The following is a 20,286-nucleotide window of genomic DNA, read 5'->3' on the forward strand; positions in this document are numbered from 1 at the left end:
GGAAGCTCTAGCTCAGAGAGGGGAAGTGACTTGCCCCAGAGAGCACAGCCAGGGGCCGTCAGAGTTGGGATTCAGATCTACACCCATGGGGCCCCCAGTTCTTCCCGCCCCCAGGGTCACTGTGGCACATTCTGTCCCCTTCCCCTTGCTGCTGAGAGGGGATAAGGAACAGTGTGGACTTCTTGGGGCTCCTGGAGCAGGACCTGAGGGCTGTGCCTGGTGTAATTCCCTGATCCCAAGAGGCCCCCGGGGGTAACCCTGGAAGGGAGGGAGTCTGTCACCTGTGTACCACGGGCACACCTGCTGCTCACACTCGTGAGCTCCACAGGCTCAGACACACGTGTGCAGGTAAACATACGGCATACCATGGGCGTGCTCTGATGTCCGTGGGCACATGCAATGCACACACAGACACACCAGTGTGCAGCTGAGCCACACATGCACATGCACGCACGTACACACATGCACACACATGCGCATGTGCACACCCACACGTGCGTGCACACACATGCACACTCATGTACACACGTGCATGTGCACACATGCACACACATGCACACACATGCGCATGCACACACACCCACACGTGCATGCACACACATGCACACACATGCACATACACACATGCACACTCATGTACACATGCACACACACACACACACGCTGTAAACATCAGGCTCAGATGCCCATCAGGGAGACCAAAGGCTGCAGGTCTCTTCACATCACAGCCCAGGTGACCGTGTCTCTGGCCCGGGGCCTGGTGGCCTGGCCAGCTCTGGACAGCAAGTCAGCCTCGTTAGCTGGCCTGAGGCCCAGGTCCTGCAAGCGGGGGGGCCATGACCACCCACTGGCGGAGGTAGCTCCTGGGGGGCCCTTCATCCTTGGGGCTGGCAAAGTCACACTCCACAGGGCTGCCACAGTCAGAGCCCGCAAAGCCGCTGTCAAATGTGTCCATGTCCAGGCCGACTGGGGGCGAGCCCGCCTCACTCTCCGAGACCTCTCCGGGTGGCCTGTCACCCCAGGGCGGCCCCACGGCCCAGCCCTCCTCCTCTGCAAGTGGCAGCCTTAGTCTGTCCAGGAGGCTGCCCATGGTCCCTCCCAGCCCGGGGCCACCAGCCGAGACGCAGCCACAGGAGAGGACAGTGGTCCCTGTGACCAAGAGTGGGTCCTCTAGGCCTGGGCCAGGCTCCAGGCCAGCATCCAGGTCCAGGGCTGGGTAGCCGTCGTCCTCACAGCTGCAGGGCCAGGAGTCAGGCCCCTCTGCGTCCGCCACGGTCACTGTGTCAATGGACACAGACACCAGGCCATACGGCCGGTCCCTCTCCTCACTGCAGGCTGAGCCACCGGGGCTGTGGGCCTCAGAGGGCACGGACCCCCAGCAGCTGGGCTCAGGCAGGCCGTCGGACTCCAGCAGGTCTGCCAGCTCCGGCAGCTCGGTGGGCCCCGGCCCCTTGGCCGGACTCCGTGACAGGCGGCAGTTATACACCTCCAGGGGCGATGGAGCCCCTGGGCTCCAGGGTCCCAGCTCCAGGCTGGAGGCAGTGAAAGGTGCACCCACCCATTTCTGCGAGAGAGCAAAACAGAGAGTCAGGGGACAGGGTGGGGTGGGGTGGGGTGAGGGTATAAAGAGACAGACACAGAGACAAGGCAAAGGGACAGCAAGAGACAGGGACAGAGACACAGAGAGAAACAAAGACACAGCAAGACAGAGAAAGGAAGAGAGGAACCAGAGCCATGATGTGCCCTGTCCAGTGGGGGTCCCTGCCACTGTCCTCTCCCCACTCCGGGCCTGTTTCCCCACCTGTAGCAAGGAGTTGCTGCTGCCCTAGTAGCCTGCCCACTCAGACAAGCGGTGGTCCCATGGCCTGGGCAGGGGACAAGATTCCCCAGTCTAGGGGACATGGGAGCAGGAGGGCTTGAGGTCTGAGTGACAGAGCCCCTACCCCACCCCCTGCCTTACTGCCTCCTTGAAATTTCTGGAAACCCAGCATTCCCCTGTCTAAGTGTCCCCACCAGACCGACACTCAGCTGGGGCTGAAGCCCCATCTCTTCAGTCCACAGCTGTGTCCCCAGTGCCTGGCACACAGTAGGTGCTCAATAAATGTTTATTCACTAAATGAATGAGTGGAGTGACTCAAGGAAAAGCCACTCGGAAAGGCCTTTGCGCACTTTGTAGGTAAAGGCTGTGGGCGATGCTGGCCGAGGCAGTGGCCTTAAGCTTTGAGGACCCTCCTCCCCTCCCTTGCCGGGAGTCCCACTCGGGACACAGGAATCTCCATCCCATCGGCAGAGAAAATCCCTGAGGATGGGAATCTCCCAGTTTTGCCCTGATCTTCCTCGGAAAACTCATCTCAGAACCATGATGTGAACTCACTGATTTGAAGTCACTTCTAAGCTGTGTGCCCTTGAGCCAGTTACTTACCCTCTCTGGGCCTCAGTTTCCTCATCTGTAAAATAGACCTAACAGTAGTACCCACCCATAGGGTTGTTGCGCGGGTTGAATGCGTTAATGTTTTTGAAGCTCCTAGCACAGCGCCTGGTACATGGCAAGTGTCATAGGAGTACTGGTAAAATCACAAAATAAATGTGACGTTTGAATTTTAGGGAAGAGGAAAGGGTGAGTCGCTTGTGGGTTGGAGCCCAGGTTCCTCCCCTGCCCCGCTTAAGTGGCTGCCCCTCTCCGAGCCTGGGTCTCCCCGTGGGTACCCTGGGGATGGCCGAGTATCCACCCCGCAGGGGCCGCTGGGAGGGTGAGAGGACGGAGCGTGCCCAGCACGGACCCTGGCAGACAGCAGGTGCCAGTCCCGCTCCGGGTCGCGCTGCCTGACTGCCGGGCTGGGCTGGAGCAGGCGGGGCTGCCCCTCCCCCATCACCACATCCTCTCTGCGGGGGCCCCTCCCTCTGCTGCAGGGTGGCTGAGGAGCCCTAAACCGGGCGAGGTGGCGGCTTGGCCGGGGTTGGCATGTTGTGCAGGGGGGCCAGACCCTTCCCAGAACCCGCTCCCTCCCCACCCCGGATCAAGGGCACCTAAGAAAGGACCTGGGGGCCAATTTGTGACTCAAGGAGCCACCAGGATAGTGCCTAGTTTGGCTCCTTGGGCTGGGCAATGCTGCCTGATCTTGGTTAATTCTTACGCCGATTCTACACCACGGGAGTGATTGCACTTTACAGATGGGGAAACTGAGGCTTGGCTTGAGGCCTGGCTGGGACCCGGTGCTCTGGACCTGCAGGGTGAGCTGGGACCCTGGGGTGAGGGTGGAGCAGGGCTCCCAAGAGAAGGGGCTCAGAGGGGCTTGTCACACTCACCTTGAAGTCCCCTCTGTGGCCGTCGTACAGGGCCTGGAAGAACTGCTCGGGGCTGGGCACCGGCCACACCTTCTCCCACAGCCTGGGGGGCACAGATGGGTGAGACCCCAACAGCACCCAGAGGGCAGCCGGCCATCCACTCAGCCGCCCCAGCTCGGCGCCTCCCTTCCCTCCCAGGGCTCAGTTTCCACATCTGTAAAGTGGGAGCAGCGAGTCTCCCTCGCAGGTTCCTGAAGACCTGTCGAGGTGGTGGGCTTGGCTGCCCACCACGAGCCGGGCCAGTGCCGCCCCCGCTTCTAAGTGTCCACGTCCTCGTGGACAGCCAGGGACAGGGTGTGGTTGTCACACCAGCCCCTCCACCCCACCCGCCGGCCCCCACTGCCCCTCGGGCCTCATAGCTTCAAATTCACTGGACAAAGTCACAGCGGAGGGCCCTGTTTAAGAGGACAGGGTTTCAATCCTGCCTCCTCCACTCCAGAGCTGTGTGACTTGGGCAAGTTCCTCGGCTGCTCTGTGCCTCAGTCTCCCCACTTGTAAAATAGGGGTAACTGTGGTGTGTCGCACACACAGGCGAGCACCCTGCACATGCCCCGCGCACAGTAACTTCAGCGAGCTGGTTATATCACCATCATCGTCATCGCTGTCATGACGACAGGTGTGTCCCCCAACCCGGGGTGAGTCGTAGAGGGGCTGTGACCCAGGTCGACCACCTCCCTGCCTCCCCGATGTCCTGGCCTCACCTCCAGGACGGGCGGGACTTCAGGCTCCAGAGGACAAGGCTGCAGGCCACGGCGAGCAGGAGGAGGAGCAGCAGCAGGTGAGGGTCCCAGGCCTCCTTTGACTCTGGGCAGGGAGCAGATAAAGGGTTAAATGGCACCAACTCTACGAGAGGCCACAGAGGCGGTGTGGCAGGAAATGGGTCTGGGGTGGAGCAGAAGGGGTGGGGAGGCTGCTAGAGCCTCGAAGTGCGATGGATCTGGGTGCAAATCCTGCTCTCACCCCCACCCCAGGCAAGTAATGTCATCTCTCTCAGCCTCGGTTTTCTCATCTGCAAAATGGGCGTAATGATTCCCGCTTCAGAATTAGGAGGATCAAATGCCTGGCAGAAGCAGCAGCCAGCACCCAACGCAAGGCCCGGCCAGCCGGGGCTCCAGTAATGTCGAGTGGCTACAGCTGGGGATGAGCAAGGAAACAGACACCTCCCAGCCGCGCCAGAAAGCGCAGGGCTTGGGGTGGCTGGACTGAGACAAGATTCGCTGCCAGGAGTGGGGCGTCCACACCAGCTTCACACCTACCCTCTGGCTGGGTCTGAAAGATGACTGGGTCACTCCACTCGCTCCAGGTCCCCTGGAAGGAGGAGCCGGGCCGGGGCCCCGCCCGCACCTGCAGCTCATAGCTCGAGTCTCTGCGGAACTCCAGCGCGAGGAGGGAGACGCTTCTCGAGTCCACCGAGATCAGCTTTCTCCTCGGACTCTGCCAGTGCAGGGGAAGGGTGCTGGGGTGGCGTTGAACCGGCCGGCCCCTGCCTCCGGCAGAACCGCCCCTTTGCCAGCCCCCGTCGAAGGGGCTGTCTCCTCCTCTCCCACCAGAATCAGGCCGCGCCTGAGCCCCGGCCACTCAAGCGTGGGCAGCACGGACTCGGTACTGCCTGTCCTCGCCCGCAACACGACCCTTTGTTCTCTTTCTCTTGGATCCCAGCTCAGCCACTCGCAGACCCTGCCTGCTGGGACCGGGATGTCCCAGGAGAGGCGGCGGTCTGGAAGCATTCCACACAAAGGGCTACTGCAATCTCAGCTGACATGTTGACGTGCCCAGTAGTGGGCATTTCTGGAAGTCTCCAATGTAGACATCTTGGCAATGGGTACCTCTGCAAGTCTTCCGCTGGGGACATGCTAGACTGTGGCATTTATGAAAATCTTCAACTGGGAGCACTCTAAAGGACAGATAATTCTAGAACTCTTCAGCCATGACTTCTAAATAGTGGGCTGGAAAGACACCTCTCAAAGTCTCCACATCTGAAACAATGGGCCCTCTAACACCGGACCTTCTTAATTATTCATATTTCTGGAACTCTCCAACCATGGCCAGACTGAGCAAGTGCGAAGGTTCCCAATTGCCCTATTTCTGAAACTTCCTCCACTGTGACTGTTCTAGACTGGAGATGGAAGCTGGGAAAGTGACGGTCCCTTCCTTCCCAGCATGCTGACAAAGGAAGAGACAGGGACAATAGGAGCGGATGGGCAAGGGGTCTCCTACCCCAGGGAGAAGGGTGGAGAGGGCAGGAGAGGCGCCGCAGGGAGCGCTCACATCCTCGGTGTAGCCCAGGTTTCTGGCCTTGGCTGTGAGTGATGAGGCTCACCTGTCCCTCAGACCCCCCCCCCAACCTGGTCGCCCTCGCACTCCCCACGCCCAGAGCTGGGCAGACCCTCTGCCTTCCTCACCAGAGCCCAGGGGTCGCCCCGGTTCCTGTACTGCAGCTCGTACTGAAGCTTGCCCCTCAGCGCGTAGAAAGCAGGGTCTTCGTAATCGGAGCGCCAGGAGACGTTATACTGTTCCGAGAAGGTCACGGTCACGTTGAAAGGGGGAGCCGGCTTGACTAGGTGGAAAAACCCAGAAAGGTGAAACAGGACGAGATGTTGCTGCAGACGAGAAGTACTTGGTGGCGGGAAGATGTGCCTCCCCCACGCCAAGTGGTCTCATCATTTGTGAGACCGGGATTAGCAACCCCGAGTGACTTTGGGCAAAGCACTCCCTGCCTCTGGGCCTCAATTCATTCAACCAAAAATGAGAGGCTTAGATTAGATCAGGGTTGTAAACTCAGAGGCGGGCACAACAGAAATGGGTGAAGTATATTGGGGGACCATGGAAAAACGGGGTGCTCCCAGGCTAAGAGCAGCTGGCCAGACGCAGACCCGGGGCAGTATGACACCTGCAGTGGCCCCTGAGTTGGGCTTAACTGTCCGCATCTTTTGGACGCCTTCTAGGAAGTGCAGGGGCCGAGCTCTGGGCCACAACCCCAAGCCTCCAGGGCGTCCCTCCCCCGCCCCCCTCCCACCCCCCGTCCAAGGTCAAAGCCCGCACTCCAGTTTTGCTTTAGCCCAATTTTGTCTTATGAACTTGAGCAGGACGTCATGTGCCTTAATGTCCCCTCTGTAAAATGGTGCCAGGTCCCGTGTCACGGGGCTTCACATGCACGGGGACCAGGCTGAATAGCAGATGGCGGCAACTTCAGGGGGACCACAGGACAAGTGTCCTGGCAGCGTAAGAAAGGACGGTGGCTTCTGCCCTCTGAACCCACCTTGTCGGCTATTTGCCACCGTGCAGCGTCTGCCATATGTCTACACCTGCGCCCTGCTCTGGGCTCGCAGGGTCTCGGGGCAGAGGGTTTGTGGTCCTGGCCCCACCTGTGCCCACAGCTCCTAGAACAGAGCCCGGCGCACAGGGGCCTCAGTAAATATTTGTCAAATTAACAAACGAGCCTTTCCGGGCTTCCCACATGGAGCTCCGAAGCTGCTTACGGCTGTGAAACTTGCACTGCGGGCTGTCCCCATGGCCCGGGGTGGGAGGAAGGGCACGTTTTCTGGAATGCCAGAAATGGAATTCTGGAATGCCGGGTGGCTGCCGTTGCTATTTCAGCGATGGGACCTTTCTGACCCAAATAGTCCCTAAGCCTCTTCTCTCTTCCCCAGGGCAGGGGGAGGCCTGGGCTTGGCGGCGAGGACACATGCAGGGAGACACTGGGTGACCAAGAGCCTCCCTGTGGACACCGGGAGAGGTTTGCGGACCCCGGGACCCAGGAGGAGGAGGCCGTTCAGCCCGGAGAGGCCCAGGGCCCAGCAGGAGGACGGGGTCCAGGTCGGGGTCCAGGTCGGGTGGGGGTGGCGGACAGAAAATCACTTCCTGCCCTAGCTGGCCCGGTTGGCCTCAGACCCTGGCAGGGAGGAAGGGAGGAGGCCACAGAGAAATGCTACTTGGGGCCACCCTGCAAGCCTCCTTCTTGGCCCTGCTGTCGTCCTAGACCCACAGACACAACTGGTTCCGCCGGCCAGGCCCCCCTGCCCCCGATGCCCCCTCTCCAGCCTGCGCCCCGGAGCTAATGAAGGGACGGAACTCTGGAGGTTTTTTCTTGTGACTCAGTGTCCTCTGCTTGCCTCCTCACGGGGACAGAATCCCAGAGCGTCAGGGATGAAAGGGCATCCACCGTACAAATGGGGAAACAGTCCAAGAGGTAGGTGTGCCCTGTCCAAGGTCACACTGACAGGCAGGGGCTGAGCCCAAACACAAGCCTGGCAGTCCTCGGTCCCTGGCAGCTCTTTCCCATACCTCTGCTGCCTCTCTTTGGGGTAAAGGCCCAAACCTAATATCAACCCATCACACCTTAGTAAAAAGTAGTACATCTAAAAAGCAGAGTGGCGAGATACAGAGCAGGGCAGGGGGCGCCCAGAGGGCAGGGGCCCAGCCCCCACCTGGCTTTCCCTCAGCCTGGGACCCAAAGGGTACTCACTGCTCTCAGCCAGGATGAAGCTGCCGCACTCCTGGGAGTGGTTGCCAGACTGGTCTGTCATGTTGACGCTGAAAATGTCGTCGGCCATGAGGCGGAACACATCCATGTGGCATGTGTACTTAGCATGCGTGGTGTTGTGGGTGGACCTGTGGAGGCTGCAGGAGGTGACCTCATCCTCCAGTTCTCCATACTGGTCTTGCCTTTAAGGACAGAGCAGCTGGTCACGGCTGGAGGCCAGGGGGGTCAGTGCTTGGCCAGGGCAGAAACCTAGAATCCCAGGGCTGGGAGGGGTTTGAGGTGGGGCTGGGGGTCACCTGGTCCAACCAACCCTCTCCTGGGGAAGGTGTCCCCTCCCCTACACCATCCCTGATGGATTGTGTCCAGGCTCTGCTTGCATACCTCCAAGGGACCAGGAACTCACTACCTCATTAGGGCAGCAGCTCTGAACTTTGGAAATTTGGGCCATTCTTGCTTAGACCAAGTCTAGATCTGTTCCTGTCAATTCCAACCACCGGATCGCTGTCCTACAGGAGGGGGCCGATATCCACTGAATGCCTGCTTAGAGCCTGCACTGAGGGCTGAGATAAGAGCAAAATGAAGCTCTTCCCCTGCTCTGCGTGAACTTCCAGGGAAGCTGGCAGGTGGGAGAGTTGGGGGTTGGGGAAATGCTCTGGCTTTTTAACTCCCATTGGACAAAAGTGAGAGGTGTTGAAGTATGTATAGGAGTTCACCAGATATTTATTTCCCTACCTACATGTTCAGCTTCTGAACATGACCACCCTCCAGGGCCAATAGAGATGTGCAGACTAAGTTCTCTGCTAAGTTTGCTGCAACAAGAGATTTGGAAATAACTTCTGCTAAATAAACACTCTCCAGTTCTCCAGTCTGGACCACTGCAGTGTCTGCCTGGGGGTGTCCCTGCCCTCCCTGAAATCTATCCCCAGCCAGGGGGATCTTTAAAAAGTCTCCTGTAGTCCTGCCCCACCCCAGCCCGCTGGGCACCCTGAGTCACGTCCCCTGTGCTGGTGCGGCCTGGCCACTTACCAGGCAAGCGTGAGGGTGCTGGGGTGCAGGGTCCACATCTCCAGGATGCAGGTGACCGTCTGGAGGTAATCGGTGTAGCAGACGAGGTACGGGCAGCCCCAGCCTGGAGAGTCAGCGGAGAGAGAGGCCTCGGTGGGGGGGTGGCCGGGGACTGCGGGGCTCACCCCTCGCCCCCCTCAAGGGCTGGATGCTGAGTGGGGGACACGGGTCTCAGGGCCAGGATGAACATGGGGACTCGGGGGCCACTAAGATGTAGGCCTGGGGTACAGGGGTCCTCCCCACCTGGGAGCTCCTTGTTTGGGCCCCAAAGCTTCCAGGCTGGCTGTACAGATAAGACGCCCCAACTCCGAGCCCCATGTCCAGCCACCAGGCCGATGTCTCTCCTGGCCAGGCTCCCACTCAGAATGGCATGTCCTGGGTGCCCCAGATGCGGGGCCAACCGAGCCAGCACAAACCCGCGCACCCCAAGAGGGTCAGGACCTCACGGAGTCAGCGGTGCTGAAAACACCTCAAGGTTCTCAGCTCTGCGTCGTTGGTCCCCCAGGACGTGGACCCTCACAGATGCAGGAAGGTGTCACAGGGCAGGAAAACGTGAGAAAACTGAGAGGCCCTGGAATGCTTTTGCAAAAATGTCTGTATTATCCTACGGCCAAAATGACACCACCACCGCCACCAAGAAGTGACAATGTATCGCCCCATCAGGCCGTTTTGTTGGCAGATTTAATACCTTCCTACTCCGCAAACATTAATTGTTTCACTGTGTTCTAAAATATAGGCACGATTGTCATCTCAATTTTGTTAAATGTTTGCCAAAATAAACTTCATAATTTGTAGTTTTGTTTTATCAAGTCAACTGCCAATGCCACTATTTTTTCCCCCACTATTGATGAAAAAACGTGTTCCTCCTTTGAAGTGGATTCATATTCAGTGGCTTTTCCTGCTTTTTCTTGACTAATGAAGACCCGTGAGGGGGTGGTGGTGGCATGTTCCTTCCCAGGGCTCACCATAGGTCAGAACCTGGATTGGGAGCCCAGGACATTGTTGCTGGAAATGTCCTTTAATCCACTCCCACCCCATTGTACAGATGAGAACACTGAGGCTCCAAGACGAGACCACACCCCTTGTCTGTCTTGGTCTGGGCCACTGAGACTCGCATCCGGGGCAGGCAGAACCTAGTCCGTGCTAGTTATCCGCACACGTGGCAGACATTGCTAATCGATCACAGCACTCTATCCCCTAGGGGCAGCCTCAGGACCCTTCTCAACACGGTCCTCCAGGCAGCTGCTACCAAGGGGTCTGAGTCGTGGAAAAGAATTTTGTTCTAGGAGGGGGCTTTCCTCAGGGAGGCACACAGGACCTGTCGGCAGGACACAGAGGGGCTGCTCCAAGCATTTTGTGGAGAAAGAGGACTGATTTTGGCAGAATCTAAACCCAGGGCTGCAGAAGCCTCCAGACAGCTGTGTCTTCTCTGAGTTTGTACCCTGGTTCTTCTATCTCGGGGCTCCGGGAACATGGAGGCTCAAATGTTTGTCCCCAAACTTGGGATGAAACTTTGGGGAGGGAACAGCAACCCCTGAAATGGCTTCAGGGACCAGCGGGAGTGACAAAGCCAGTCGGTGCCCTGGTCACCGGATGCCTGGGGCTAGTAAAGCACACAGAACGCAGTGAGGGACTCTCAAAGTGGCAGGGTCGTTTCCCAGCCCTGTGACCACGGACATGTGGCTCAAAACTGCCTCCCCTCCCTATTTGTAAGCTGCAGCTACTGGTGTCCCCCAGAGGCTGTTGAGGGGTTGAGACGAGACGACACTTGTGCCGCCCACACTGCCCGCGCCCAGTGGTCACTCACCAAGTAGCAGCAGAGCGTGGTGGCTGAGACCATGCTATGGTTTGATGTGTGTGTCCCCCCCGAATTCACATGTTGAAACTTAATCGCCAACGTGATAATATTAAGCAGTGGCACCTTCAGGAGGGACCAAGGCATGAGGGCAGAGCCTGTATAAATGAATTAGTGACCTTATAAAAGAGCTGGAGGGAACCAGCGTTCGGCCCCTTTTTGCCCGTCTGTCCCTGCTGCCAGGTGAGGACACAGTGTTCAAGGTGCCACCTTGGAAGCAGAGACGGGGCCCTCACCAGACACTGACCCTGCTGGCGCCTTGATTTTGGACTTCCCAGCCCCCAGAACTGTGCGAAATGAATCTCTGTTATTTATAAATTGCCCAGACGCAGGTGTTTTGTTATAGCAGCACGAATGCACTGAAACAGGCTGTGAGAGTCGAGAACCAGTCCCAGCTCTGCCACCTCCCAGCTGTGTGCCCGTGGGCCTGCTCCTTATCTGCCCTGAGCCTCAGTTTCCTCAACTAAAGGCCAGGCCTCATCGCAGCCTGGACCTCGCAGCGCCGCTGGGAGAACGGAATGAGATGATGCTCGGGGCTCGGTATACAGCAGGGGCTTGCTACTTGCTCCCTGCGAGGTGTTGAGCCATGGCGGGTGATGCTTGCCACTCAAAAGGGGAAAATAAACTCCTGACATGTGTTTCCTGAAGCAGCTATTTGAGGCGCTGGGTCTTTTGGTAAAAACCAGAAAAAAATTGCCTATGAGTCAGCAGGGCAGCAGCTGAGTTCTCGCCCTGTTCCTGCCCCTGGGCCAGCCTCTGTGCAAGCCCTGGCTGCATCCCGCCTCCTCGTGGCCCCCTCCTCCGGGAAGGCCTCCTGGATCTCTTAGCCCTGGGCAGCGCCCCGCAGTCAGACTCCTGGCCTTCCCAGCTCTGGGCTCCAACGTCTCTCCCTGTGACTGCAGCATGTCCTGGTCCTCCAGGGGCTGCCTGCCATGGCTTTGGCTCATTCTATCTCTCCCTCCCCTGCTCCACCCCAGGAAATGCCAGTTGAAAACCATCTCTAAGGAGAGCCATGACATAAGGAAAAACTGAGGTTAGACCCAAGGCAGGACTTCCTCCCTCTGAGGGCTGGGAGCCAGCCAAGGCACAGAGCAATAGAAAGGAAGGATGAAGTCCCGCACCCTCCCAGTCTCATCGCAGACTCGCACATGCCACCTCTGGCTCACGGAGCTCTGGCTGGATGGGTTCTGGCTAACGGAGGGAGACCTACTTGTGCAGTAGACGAGGCCATAGATTCCGGGTCCGTGGACTCTAGCCATGTCCTGGAGCCCACAGGCCAGCTCGGCCCCAGCTCAACTCTGTGGGGGGAAGGGGAGGCCCCCCTCCCCTGCTGCAGAGCCGGGGTGGGGGAGGCAGCTACTTACCACCCTGCAGCGCCAGCAGGAGCAGAAGGGCCGTCCAGCCACAGGGCACGGGCATGCTGACTCTGGGAGCCTGCTGGTGGCCTGCGGGAGGGTGGCCCAGGCCTGGGGGCTCCCGCTTGTCCCCGTCCCTTGCTGGGCAGACTTGCCTCCAATTCTCGGATCTGTCTCAAAAGAACAAAAGTCTGAGGGTCCCATGGATGCCCCTAAGGGTCCCTGCCCCTGGGACGTGGGTGATTCCCCTGCGGGTCCTTCCCCATTTCTCCCACTTGCTCCCGGCTCCTGGAACAGCCCCAGACGGAGGTGGAAGAGGGAGGGGGTTGCTGCTCCTCTGCCTTTGCTAGGCCCACTGACGTAGCAGTGTGTGTGACATTAAACTTGTGCATTTATCTGTCTAAGTAAGACAGACGGGGGGGAGGGAGGCAGGGAGATGGGGAGGGAAAAAGGCAGACGTGGCTTGGACAGCAGCAACCTTGGGTCTTCCTTCCCTGAAACAACCGTGGGCTTCTCGCGGAAGAACACACCCAAAGCCAGCCCACACGGGAGACCCCCGCTGAGTACTTAAGATAAGGTCAGCCCAAGAACGAGGCTTCTTATGCCATCACAAAGCCCAGGCTGGCCCCCTGGGCACACTAGGGAATCCAGGCCTGCCAAACAAAGGCAGCCTGGACTCGTGATTCTGGCCAAGATGGAGCCTCCTTGGGGAACAGGGTGAGCTTATACAGGAACAGTGACCTTTGATCCTTGGGCAGAGGAATGACCTGCCAGACTGGCACCTTGCCTGCTATACCCTTCCGGCTCTGTGTCTTGGGGAGGTGCCAGCCAGAGGCCAGCGGGTCCACCACCCCAGGCTCCACCCAAACAGTCCGCCCCCCACCCTGCCCCCGACACACACAGAAGTGTAGCTGGAACTAGAGCCTAGACGGATGTCCCACGCAGGACCAAGTCACATGTGCGGCTCTTCCCAGACATCATCCCTGACCCCACAATGGGAAGCTCCTCCATCCCCGCTACTGGGGTCCCCCCAGATCCTACTCTGTCCCCATCCGTAGTTCCCTCTGACCTCCCTAACAAAGTCACCAAGGAAGCAGTGGCGAAGGACACAGGCTGTGGGGACAGAGAGGTTCAGATTACCAGCTGTGTGGCTCCAGGCAAGTCCCTTGCCTCTCTGAGCCTTATAAAGTGGAGACAGTAAAGCCTGCGTCCAGGGTTCTTGTGAGAATTCGAGGAGAATTGCAGAAAACCCTGGATGTGGCCCCCGACATATAAACACTTGATAAACAGCTGTGATGGGTAGAGAATTTGGAGCACCAGCGATGGAGGGCGTCCCAGAATGATCTAGCCACGAGGTTGCACAATTTCTCACTTTCAAAATTTTGGCCATATTTGTACACTGTGTGCACTGTTACTTACTTAGTATATTTTCTATAAATGAACTCACTTAAAACCTTAACTCCAGTAACATCCATGGCTGTGTATTTTTTATAACACTTTGAAATGAATATCATCACTATTAAAATAAAATGATGGGTGGATAGATGCCCTTTAAGCCTGCTTTGAGGAATGCTGATCTTGCGTGGCCCCAAGGCTTGCAGGAGCTCTGCTATTATGCTTTGAAGGTGTGACCTCCGATCACAGGAGGGGGAGTCTGTGTCTGCGCCTCACTGTCCCGCTCACACCTATGACCCCAGCCCCAGCACAAGGCCTGGCATAGACAGCTCCGTCCACGCCACTCCCCAGTGGCTCCATCCCAACCACAGGAGAAGTGCAAACTCCTTTGCCAGATGCAAAGCTCCTCATCCCTCCAAATTCCTTAGCTCTGCATAAATCACAGGGCCCTGGTGATGCAGAGGAAGGACCCGCTGCCTCTGTCTGTCTGGCATCTCCCCCCACCGCCCCATCTTTTGAGGAACTCTCAATCTGGAGCATTCTCTTGTGCTTTGGGCAGAGCTGACTCCATCCCCTGTTCCAGGAGTGGGCACCTGACCCAGGCCTGGCCAACCAAAGCACCCCCTCTATCTGGCCACAGTGATTGGATCAGGGATGGACATCAACCCAGTCAAGGTCAATGAGAGCAGTCCTGGGTTTTTTTCTAGAACTCTAGCAGAGAGGTGCATTTCTTCCCTACCTGCTAGAAGCTTGTAGCCATCTCTCTTGCCTCTTAGAGAGACCCTGCCTGAAAATGATGCCAATATTGAGAATACAGGTCCAGAGTCCCCATGGCATCATGTGAGGACCTGGATCCAGCCATATCTGATGTCTGCCCCTGGACTTTTTATTTCTAGGAGCCAACGAACACCTGTGTTGCTCAGCCATATTGAATTTTATTTCTGTTGCTTGCTACCAAATATATCTGACACAATGGAGTAGAATTTAAAGCCAGAGGATCTTGGAGCAAACAGCAGCTCTCCTCTGGCTCTTCCACTCTCTGACCTCAGTTACCATCTCAAAAATGGGGACAATAATGCCCATTGCACCTGGCAGTTAAGAAGAGTCCTTGACTCCTGGAGAGAGTTGGAACCCATTATATTAAGTGAAGTATCCCAAGAATGGAAAAACAAGCATCACATGTACTCACCAGAAAATTGGCTTCCCTGATCATCACCTAAATACAAATCTGGGAACGACACCAATTGGACATCAGACTGAGGTGGGGGGTGGGGGAGGGGATGGGGGTATGCCTACACAATGAGTGCATTGCGCACCGTTTGGGGAGTGGTAACACTTGAAGGTGCTGACTCGGGAAAGGGGGGGTGGGGAAAAAATATGAAACTATTGTTTTTAACTTGCACTGTTCACTTAATAATTTATCATGAATATTTCCCATATTATTTCATATCATTGTACAAGAAATAATGTATACATTATGAGGACATACTGTATCTAACAAGATATACCGTTAGACTCTTTGATTCTGTAAAATTAAATTAAAAAAAAAAAAGAAAGAATTAAACTATCAGAAATTAAAAAAAAAAAAAAAAAGAAGAGTCTTTGAGAAAGCAGAAGCGGTGGTGCTTTGTGAGCTGTGAAGTGTTGTGCTGGGAGCTGGCCTCCTAATGTTACCATCCAGCTGCCCTGAATGACTCAGCACCTCCCTGGCACCCCAGGCCCTGCCATGTGCCTCTGCCTCTGCACAAGCTGAGTCCTCTCCTTGAATACCTTCCCCCTGCCTATCCTCTAAGCTCAAGCTCTCACGGCCCACCTGCTCCACCCCTGAAGCCACACTGGGAAGTTTCAGAACTCTTGCCACTCCCTTATTGCCTTCAAAGTTTCCGCTGGTGCTATTGTCTACTTGCTATTTATCTCTACCTTGCCCGCATTTTTTACTCCAATAAGCATGTGTCAAAAGAAAATATTATATCGCTACCATTAACAGATAACTAGTATAGAATAGCAAAGCAGCGTGTGCCATGTTGGTTAAAACACAGACCGTGGAGTGGCCTGCCTCAGTTCAAATCCCAACACTGCCACGGAGGGGAGGATTAGTCTAATACCAGCTACTCCATCATCGCTGCATACACAATGTCCAGCACACAATTAAAATTACAAGGCAAACCAGGAAACAGTATCAAATGATCAACAACTAAGATTTTTTAAAAAGACAATAGAAACAGGCAAGTGATTGGGGGAAATAGCATTATCAGACACGATTTTAAATAACTATGATTTAGTATGTTCAAGAATTCTACTAGAAGGCCAGGCACGGTGACTCACGCCTGTAATCTTAGCACTCTGGGAGGCCAAGGCAGGAGGATTGCTTGAGCTCAAGAGTTCAAGATCAGCCTGAGCAAGAGTAAGACCCCCGTCTCTACTAAAAATAAAAAAATTAGCTATGCATGGTTGCACATGCCTGTAGCCCCAGCTACTCGGGAGGCTGAGGCAGAAGGATTGCTTGAGCCCAGGAGTTTGAGGTTGCTGTGAGCTAGGCTGATGCTACGGCACTCTAGCCTGGGCAACAGGGCCAGACTCTGTCTCAAGAAAAAAAAAAAATACATGACTATGAAACCACAAAGGTAAGAAAAGGTGAATAAAGTTAAAGGTTATTGTATGAAGAGACTTCAAAAAATTCATGACAAAATGAAATTAAAAGATTAAAATAAAAATATAAACTTTATTTCTTAGCATAGTCTCCTAGGCCATCAATTTCAAGACACTTTTGTAAGCAATGATATCAGCTATTTGATCCATCCTTAAAGAGCTAAGAGCCCTGGAAATTTAAGCATGATAAATTTAATCTCATAAAGATTATACACACACACACACACATGTACACAATATACATAACTCATATTATCCTTAATGGTCAAATATTGAACCCTTTCTCCCTGAGGAAAGAAAAAAAAAGGATGTCCTGTTGTACTAGAGGTCTTAATTAACACAATAAGGCAGGAAAAAGAAAATATAAACTTATAAAGATGAGAAATCTATAAGTATTGAAATAGTAAAAGGATTGAGAACCTAGAAAAGTCCATGATATCTATTGACATAGATAAACTATTAGAATAAAAATTGTTAAACAAGGAAACTGAAGATGAGATCAATATAAAAAATCTGTTGTATTTCTAAAGATCATCAAAATTGACAAACCCTTAGTTAGACTAACTAAGAAAAAAGAGAGAAGACTCAAATAACTAAAATCAAAAAGGAAAGAGGAGACATTGCAAATGACGCCACAGGAATAAAAGGGATTATAAGAGACCAGTATAAACAATCATATGCCGACAAATTGGACGCCTTGAAGAAATTGATAAATTCCTAGAAACATACACCCTACCAAGACTGAATCATGAAAAAATAGAAAATCTGAACAGACTTATAATTAGAAAGGAGATTGAATCAGTAATCAAAAGCTTCCCCACAAAGAAAAGCCCAGAACCAGATGGCTTCACTAGAGAATTCTACCAAACATTTGAGGAAGAATTAACACCACTCCTTCTCAAACTCTTCCAAAAAATTGAAGAGAAAAGAACATTTTCAAACTCATTTTATGAGGCTCCAATACCAAAGCCAAAGATACAAGAAAAGAAAACTACAGACCAATACTCCTGATGAATATTGATGTGAAAATCCTAACAAACTGAATTCAACAACACATTAAAAAGAGTATTCACCATGACCAAGTGGGATTGATCCCTGGAATGCAAGGATGGTTCAAGGATGGTTCAAATTACGAAAAGCAAAAAATATAATATACAATATTAACAAAACAAAGAACAAAAATCAATTGATGCAGAAAATGCATTTGACAAAATCAACCCCTTTTATGATTAAAAAAACACTCAATAAACTAGAAATAGAAATAAATTACCTCAACATAATAAAGTTCATATATAAAAAGCCCACAGCTAACATACTCAACAGTGAAAAACTGGAAAGCTTTTCCTCTAAGATCAGGAACAAGACAATGATGCCCACACTTGTCACTTCTATTAAACATAATACTGAAAGTCCTAGCCAGAGAAATTAGGCAATAAAAAGAAATAAAAGGCATCTAAATTGAAAAGGAAAAATTAAAATTATCTCTGTCACAGATGACATGTTCTTACATGGTGAAAACTGTAAGGGTTAGAAAAAACTGTTAGAACTAATACAAGCATTCAGCAAAGTTGCAGGATACAAAACCAACTCCCAAAAATCAGTTGCATTTTGTATACTAACAATGAAAAATCCAAAAAGAAAATTAAGAATACAATTTTATTTATAATAGCATCAAAAAGAATAAAGTACTTAGGAATAAACTTAACCAAGGAGGAGAAAAGCTGTACAAAACATTATCTAAGGAAATTAAAGAAGACACAAATAAGTGGAAAGACATCCTATGTTCATGGATTGGAAGACTTAATATTGTTAAGATGATAATACTACCCAAGGTGACAATACTATCCAAGGCAAACCATGGATATAATGCAATCCCTGTCAAAATCCCAATGACATTTTTTACAGAAATAAGTCCATCCTAAAATTCAATTGGAATCTCAAGGGACCCTAAATAGCCAAAACAATCTTAAGAAAGAAGAGCAAAGCTGGAAGCCTCACATTTCCTGATTTCAGAAAAACTGTAGTAATCAGTACAGTATGATAGTGGCATAATGACAGACATATATACCAATGGAACAGAATAGACAGCCCAGAAATAAACCCTTGTGTATATGGTCAAATGATCTTCTACAAGAGCTCCAAGTTTATGCAAGGGGGAAAAGATAGTCTCCTCAAGAAATAGTGCTGGGAAAGTGAATATCCACATGCAAAGGAATCAAGTTGGACCCTTGTTTTACACCATATACAAACATTAACTCAAAGTGGGTTGAAGACCTAAACATAATACCTGAAAGCATAAAACTCCTAGAAGAAAGTATACAGGAACATCTTCATGACATTGGAATTGGCAATGATTTCTTGGCTATGACACCAAAATCACAGGCAACAAAGAAAAAAACAGATACATGGGGCTGCATAAAACTTAAAAAATTCTGTTCAGCAAAGGAAATAGTCAACAGAGTCAAAAGGCAACCTACAGAATGGGAGAAAATATTTGCAAACCATATATCAGGATAAGGGGTTAATATCCAGCATATATAAAGAACTCCTACAATTCAATAACAAGAACAAAATGACACAATTTAAAAATGGACAAAGGACTTAAATAGACATTTCTCCAAAGAAGATAAGCAAATGGCTAACAAGCATATGAAAAGATGTTTAACAATCACTAATCTTTAGGGAAATTCAAATTAAAGTCACAATGAAATAGCACCTCACACCTGTTATTATGGCCATAATAATAAAAAAAAAAAAAAATCCCAGAAAATAACAAGTGTTGCTGAGGATGTGGAGAATTGGAATCCATGTGTTCTTTTGGTAAGATTGTAAAATGGTGTAAAACATTTTAAAATTTCTTAAAAATAAAAATAGCAGGTATATATTCAAAAGAAATGAAAGCAGCATATCAAAGAGATATTTGCACACCCATGCTTATTTGCAGCATTATTTACAATAGCCAAGAAGTATAAGCAACCTAAATTCATTGACAGATGAATAGATAAAGAAAATGTGGTATATACACATAATGAAATATTATCCAGCCTTTAAAAAGAAGGAAATATTTTCATATGCTACAACATGGGTGAACCTAGTGGACATTGTGCTAAGTGAAATAAACCAAATACAAAAAGACATATACTGCATGATTACACTTACATGATATGTCTACAGTAAATCAAGCACATAAAAACAGAAAGTAGACGGATGATTGCCAGGGACTGGGGGAAGGGAGAAGTGAGAAGTTGTTCAATGGGTATAGAGTTTCACTCATACAACATGAAAAAATTCTAGAGATCTGTTGTACAACAATGTGCATACAGTTAACAATACTGTACTGTACACTTAAAAATTGTTGAGTGTAAAAAAATCTACTGGTTAATGAAATCCAAGTCTGAGACACTGCTTTGCTTTGCAATACCCTTTCTCTTAAGTAGACAAAGAGGTCTACGCACATTATCAAAGCAAAAGCAGAAAGTCCCTAACTGGTGATCAGTTGAAGTGGGCTGGGGCTGGCAGCTATTTCTTCCTACATCTAGAACTCAAGCTTGAAAAGTGTGTTAACAAGGTTATAAAGTACAAAAAAATTATTATATTTCTATACAGTAATAACAAATATGAAATTTTAGAATTATGTAATTTACATTAGCATCAAAAAATCAAATACCCAAGAGAGACTCTAATGAAACATGGGCAAGATTTCTACACAGAAAAATACAAGACATTACTAAGAAAAATTAAAGAAAATATAAATAAGTGGGGGTACATATTGTGTTCATGGATTGGAAAATTTAATATTTTAAAAATGTCAGTTCTCTCCAAATGGAACTAAAGTTTCCATAAAATCTCAAGGTTCAAAGAAAAAAAACATCCCCAGCAGGATTTTCTTTGTTGCAACTTGACAAGATATTTGTAAAATTTATATAGAAATGCAAAGTGTTGAAAATAGTTTAGAAAATTTTGAAGAAGAACATCAAGACTTATAATTTAAAAAGTATAGTATTGTTGCAAGGAAAAACAAACTGGCCAATGGAAAAGAATAGGGACTCCAGAAATAGACTCACATATATAACCACTTAATTTTCAGTAAAGGCACATTGTAAAGAAGTGGTGAAAACATAACAGTTTTTAAAAGATGG

At 51.5% G+C, this 20,286-nt stretch overlaps 1 protein-coding gene across 1 annotated transcript; it reads right to left on the reverse strand.

The window, feature by feature from the left end:
- Positions 1–796: 796 nt before the first annotated feature.
- Positions 797–13,114, reverse strand: IL21R (interleukin 21 receptor). The gene is made up of 9 exons (XM_069485681.1): positions 13,092–13,114; positions 12,113–12,273; positions 8,855–8,957; positions 7,811–8,010; positions 5,748–5,902; positions 4,602–4,779; positions 4,047–4,149; positions 3,307–3,388; positions 797–1,564 (listed from the first exon to the last, which is right to left on the reverse strand). Exons 1-9 carry the CDS (start codon positions 13,112–13,114, stop codon positions 797–799), a joined length of 1,773 nt encoding a protein of 590 aa, XP_069341782.1.
- Between the last annotated feature and the right edge of the window lie 7,172 nt (positions 13,115–20,286).

This window comes from Eulemur rufifrons, chromosome 14 (assembly GCF_041146395.1).
Source record: "Eulemur rufifrons isolate Redbay chromosome 14, OSU_ERuf_1, whole genome shotgun sequence".
NCBI lineage: Eukaryota > Metazoa > Chordata > Mammalia > Primates > Lemuridae > Eulemur > Eulemur rufifrons.

Excerpts from the sequence above, each read along its gene's own strand:
- IL21R (XM_069485681.1), bottom strand. The coding sequence starts at position 13,114 with ATGGAGGAGCTTCCCATTGTGGG. Across the intron at positions 5,903-7,810 it reads CTTCATCCTGGCTGAGAGCA|TCAAGCCGGCTCCCCCTTTC; the intron begins GTGAGTACCCTT and ends TTTTCCACCTAG. Across the intron at positions 4,780-5,747 it reads GGGGCGACCCCTGGGCTCTG|AGTCCGAGGAGAAAGCTGAT; the intron begins GTGAGGAAGGCA and ends CTGCACTGGCAG.